General features: G+C 38.9%; 1 protein-coding gene across 1 annotated transcript in view; it reads right to left on the bottom strand.

Annotated features, from left to right (window-relative positions):
- Positions 1-1,096: 1,096 nt before the first annotated feature.
- The window catches only part of MYRFL (myelin regulatory factor like), a 130,598-nt gene continuing 125,694 nt past the window's right edge, over positions 1,097-6,000 (bottom strand). The window contains exons 24-25 of the mRNA XM_075205988.1: positions 3,971-4,045; positions 1,097-2,637 (exon numbers count right to left, since the gene is read on the bottom strand). Coding sequence (XP_075062089.1) covers positions 2,551-2,637; positions 3,971-4,045 — 162 coding nt within the window. The 3' untranslated portion in view covers positions 1,097-2,550. The remainder of the gene's footprint in view (positions 2,638-3,970; positions 4,046-6,000) is intronic.

Genomic DNA, 6,000 nt, shown 5'->3' with positions numbered 1-6,000 from the left:
GATTTGAACACAAATATTGTTCAGAGACTAGGAACATATCTCAGAGACAATCAAAATCCCTCTCTCAGATGGCACCTGGAACCAACACTTTGCTTGCCTTTCTATAGTCCTTGGCATGTGTGATTATAAACCAAGCAGAAAAACGCTGCTTGATCCCTATTGATACATATTTTGTTTACACACTGGGCCTAATGCCAAACTGGACATATTTCTATTTAAGTAGGGTATATCGCCAAATTTGTAGTACTACACATGTCCTTAAAACAAGCCATGTCTATGCTTGTGGCTGGAGACAGGGTAAAGAATGGGCAATCTATCGTAGGCCGAATATACGAAGGGTGAGATTGCGTAAACTTATGAGGATTTATGTGATATAATAGTCATCCCAAGAGGTAGACTATTTTACAATGCACATCAGGCTTCCTGTTAGAATTGTTTTGAGAAATGATGCCAAGGGAACCTCATAATTTAAGACTGCACTACCTACCTAAAGCAGCTCTGCACTCACAAATGTAAGTGGGGTGGGCTCTTACCTAGTGCATTTATTTCACTGTGACAAGTGCCGGGTCACAAAACAAAAAAAATAAATAAAAGCAGACAATCTCAGGGTGGATTAAATTACAACAGAAATATTGACTGGTTTGCTTGAAATATCAGCATTATACCATAAATGTACTAACTTATTTAGATGTGGCTAATCTGATCTTCACAGAATGGCTTCTAATATACTTCACCCTAACTAAGTTTATTGCAAATGCATCATTGCTTTGCCCATACAGTTTCTCATGAAACATGAAAGTTGCCGACATCTGAAAATTGAGTGGTTGGCATTCCAGTGCTCTGTGCCACTCATATGCCAGTCTCTATGGAGAGAAAGCTTTACTACACTGAACGAAAACAAGACAGATAAGCAGCCAACTGAGGTAATGCTGTATTTAAATGCATTGCCTTCACATCAATAATATATTTTGTCATTAATCCTTTAGTACTCAGTTGAATATATACTGCAGCAAAACTGGTATCTTGGTATCCTGTCAATATAAATAGCATCACAAACTACGGTCACATTATTAGTTTATTTATATAGACACAATAAAGAGGCATTGCATTCAATGTGATGATACAATCTTAATATACAGTAAATCTACTATGTTAGAGATTCAAATCCTTCTCCTCTTGTTTCCCCAGCATCTTAAAGGGGAAGTAAAAGTTTTGAAATCTTTGCTTTCCAAAAGAATGTGATACAGTGACCAGTGGTGTACTGGACTATGTGACCAGTGGTGTACTGGACTATGTGACCAGTGGTGTACTGGACTATGTGACCAGTGGTGTACTGGACTATGTGACCAGTGGTGTACTGGACTATGTGACCAGTGGTGTACTGGACTATGTGACCAGTGGTGTACTGGACTATGTGACAAGTGGTGTACTGGACTATGTGACCAGTGGTGTACTGGACTATGTGACCAGTGGTGTACTGGACTATGTGACCAGTGGTGTACTGGACTATGAATGACTGAAATTACAGGAAACCTGTTTATAGCCAAGTCAAAGATATTCAATGTGTCAAAATCATTTTACACCCTAAATACACTATATCAAACAGTTTATAAAAGAAAAGAAAGCTACGTGTCTTCCTTATACCATTGGGGCCAATTGTGCATCTCCGGTAATTGCAATGGCCAGTTCAAAGCTAACAGTGACATCAGCCAAGGCTTTTGTCGAGTCATTTTTGCTTTTGAAATAAAACTTGGCTGGAGAGTTATTTACCTTTTTTACAGAAAACTAATGCAGAAGATGAGATGGATGGAAGCCAGGCTTGAGATCAGGTCATTGGTTGTTCACCACTAGGTTCAGCTGGATCTGTCAACCTCCGTAATCTGTGTAACACAGTCCAGGGGTTAAATGTAGTAAGTAGCAGATTCTGCAAGTCGCCGATACTCGGCGACTTTGCAGAGAAAATTTAAAACGGGAATTGTTTTCAAGGTGGGAATTGCTTTCAAGGCAAAATTTACCTTGAAAGCAATTGCCGTTTTAAATTTCCTCTGCAAAGTCGCCAAATATTGGCAACTTGCAGAATCCACTACTTAATACATAAAACCCCCAGAAAAAAATTTTGCTACAATTTTAAAATGTATTGGTCCCTTTAAACATCTTCTAAGGAATGGGAGGTGCAAAAGGTGGAGCAGGGATTCATAAAGCTTCTGGTCATAGCAAGTGCAGTAAAAATGTGATCAAGATGCCGGTTACCAGTACGAATTTAGGGAAACTGCATATGTCAAATATTACATAACTTTAGCTTACAGGTTTGAAATACAGTATGGAGAGGGCTGAGAAACTCTGTACTAGATTCAGAAAATCAGTGGTACTATCAATATTTACACTTCAATGGGTCACTTACTTAAGTCTCCTTTAGAACACATTTAAAAATATTGTAACAAAGTTAAATATGACATCAAACTTAATGTACAGGTGTCACACCTGAAAAATGCAATAAACATTTTATTGAAATGTTTGACAGTGAACGTGTGTCTGTACTGAGGATGACTGTTAATTGCATTCTCGATAAAAGTAAAAATGATAGTCTGTGAAGAGGATTCCAGCAAAGTTTGGATCAGTTGAACAGTTTGCAAGGTCCTAGGGGGAGAGAGAGAGGGAGAGGTGTAAAAAAAATGGAAAATATCATTATATAAATAATACATATTCTGTAACATTAATGACTGTCCACAGTGTTCTATACCATAGTAAGATTCTTCTTCCTAAACTCAGGTCTCACAATACAAAAGGGCCACAGAGCACTGTAATGCCTAGTGTTGAATAACATCAATGAATTACACTAGATTTGTTTTGTTTTAGTTGTTTTTTTTTGTTTTTTTTTAATCAGCCATGGTCTTGTCTTTTCTCTATAGTTACTTACACAGTTCTTACTAGATCCATAGCTCAGAAAACCATCAGTCCATAATATGTTATATGAAAATATCACAGCACGCCTAACTAGCACTTGCTAATACTAATAGTCTTCGTGACGCCAGCAACTTTCACAGCTTCATATAGATACATTTTAGCCCTTAAGCAACTGTGACTCAACTTGAGAAAGTGTGTCATTAGTTACAGGGCCTGTTCAAATGTCATTTACACGTTTTGACATGTCCTTTAAAAACAAGTAATGCTGCACCACCCCCATATTCATAAGACATGGGTGACTGTTCTGGTACCCTATTTTTCTCCTTTGTGCATCTCCCCTCAAATTTGAATTGCTAACAAGATGGGGCCCCAAATATAACCGGCCCTATATTTCCCACAATATGTCAGATCTCTTCTTGATGAGTCAATCTACAAATGTCCCCAAGCATGATAGTGTAGTGTTGGAGTTATATGCACTTAGACTGTCACCAAGTGTTATAAGCTCCAGGAACATGGCTGACAAATTGAGGAGCAGCTAGGACTAACATTCTAGGGTTAATCAGATAAATTAGGACCAAAAATAAGGGGTCTCAGAAGGTCACGTTTTTAAGGTATCAGATAGCACTATTCCTAAATGTGAAGTATCATAAGCTCTTTTATCCCTCTCCTCCAGACACTCAATACTAATTTTAACCAAATTAAATACAGTCTGCTGGGGTGTGTTATAGAATGTAAGATCTTTACTGTTCTAAATTTCTGGAATTTAGGAACAAAGTCTATTTCAAGCTGCCCACACCGTTTTTAAATTGATCTTTCCTAAGTAGGTTAAAAGATAAGAGGCTGGAACTGGGGGCTGAATCTACATCCAATATGACCTCTAATGTGAGTGGCTAAATTCGACAAATCAACATGACCATATTTTCAACCAGGAATGATTAAGATCTGGATGGAATCTGAAAACTGTACTTCAGTCAAAATACCTCAATATTTACAACTTCTGCAGCACTACTCTGCAAGGTTTGCGATCTATATACTGAATTCTGTTATTAAACATAAATGAACTCACCGGAGTGGCCACACGGAAATGATATTGACTGTCAAACATCTGGGTCACAGGGAGAATCCAGTGATGCTGAAGACCCTGACACCGTAAAACACAAATAAGTTATTATAATGTTTCAAAACTGCCCAAGGAATTACATAATTATTGGCTAGGTAAAATCTTTTAGCACTTAAAATGGTTTGTTCAGTTTTGGAAAACCCCTTCCTCTGAAGCCTCACTGCAGAAAAAATGAATGGGTTGTAGCAAGACCTGTCTCCAGTATTTAGATAACAGAGGATTCCCTTATTTTCTGTGAGGGTTGACATATGTTAAGGAGGAGTTGTCCAGAAGTTAACAAACCCTTTTAAGTTGTCCTACCACCTATAGATAAGATTTTTCTAATGAGCCCATCCTCTTAGCCAGAGCCATGGGGGCTAACTACATGCAGCCACTTCTTCCAGTGATCTTCCATTGCCAGCTGTAAACCTAGGGTGTACCTAGAGAACCATTTACAATCTGCAATCAAAAGTGGAGAGCTAAATTGATTGAACCCTGGGAAAACCATAGTAAAGTTGGTACATTTGAGTGTCGATAGCAGTGTTACTGAATTACAAGCAGCTTAAAGTGTTAATGTCTTATTCAAAGATAATAAATCACTACATGTGATAAACACAGTATGTAAATGTTTTAGTAGTTCATTTAACAGCCAAGTTCATATAAACTCTTTATTAGATATGTCTTTAAGAATGTATTTATACCATGTGTTCTAATCTTGTTTTTTTGGCTCCAAGAAAAGGCCAACTTAGCCAACTGGTAATATTTAGAAAGCATGTTATAAACATATGTACTTTCTAATGACAAAGAAGCTAAAACTAAAGTATAGATAGTCAGAAAAACTTGCAGATCACAAGATGAAGCACAACATTATACCTGGCAAGACTGCTTTCAGTATAATACTATTTATAATATAATATGAATAAGCAACTAGAAAAGAAATATGTCAAATGCAGCAATACAAAAATTACCATTTAGAAAATTCCAATCAGCTCCGGTGTTAAATCAACAGGACCCACAATTAATACTTAGGCCTTCCTCCAGCCTTAACATTAAAGTAATATTATTCACATTTAATAAACCTATTTCCCTCACTCCAGACAGCCCCTGCAATAAATTAATTGCATTTACATATAATAAATATACTTATTTCCTGGCATCACTGCCATTAAATAATTCATATTCATATTTAATAAATAGACCTCATGTTCCTCAGACTCAGCACCACATTCAATAGCCCCCAAACCACCCCATCTTAAATTAATAGTCCCCACTTTAAAATTAAATTGCCCCACCTTCACCCTACAAACAAAATAGCACCCATTATTTAGCCACCACCTACCACACACACAGTACATTTCCACAAGTCTGCTGTGCCATCACACACACATTACTGTGCCCCTTAATCACCATGCTGTGCCTCTATATGATCACACTGCGCCCTTCATGCTGCTTTTGCCCTCCCCCTTCTCCTGGCCCCCCCCCATCACCCTTTGCCATGCTGCTTTACCCCCCTTTATCACCCAGTGCCATGCTGCTTTGCCCCCCCCCTTCATCACACTCTGCAATGCTGCTTTAGCCCCCCTTCATCACACTCTGCCATGCTCTATGTGCTCCCCCTTCATCACACTCTGCCATGCTCTCTGTGCTCCTCCTCTCTACACACGCTCCTCACTGAACGTCGGGCATGATGATGTCACGCCCGACATTCAGTGCGAGGAGGAGCACCAGCGCAGCGGTCATGTGAGTATTCTTTTCTTTTTTTTTTTTTTTTTTTTTAAGTTTCCCATTTCCCCCCACCAACGAAGAGTAGAGCGATCAGGGTCGAGTGCTACCAGTGGATAGTCCGGTCCCACGGCAGGCCAGTCCAACCCTGCTCATGGCCATTCGCAGAGACCAGCATCTCGTCTAGGAGTAAGTTATAAAGTGAAGAAATCATGCCTCTTTGTAGTGGGGAGGAGAGACATAGGGTCTCAAATCGAGAGATCAGAGGAGGTGGG

The sequence above is a fragment of the Mixophyes fleayi genome, chromosome 4, assembly GCF_038048845.1.
Source record: "Mixophyes fleayi isolate aMixFle1 chromosome 4, aMixFle1.hap1, whole genome shotgun sequence".
Classification (NCBI taxonomy): domain Eukaryota; kingdom Metazoa; phylum Chordata; class Amphibia; order Anura; family Limnodynastidae; genus Mixophyes; species Mixophyes fleayi.
This window is presented reverse-complemented; position numbering and strand designations above follow the sequence as displayed.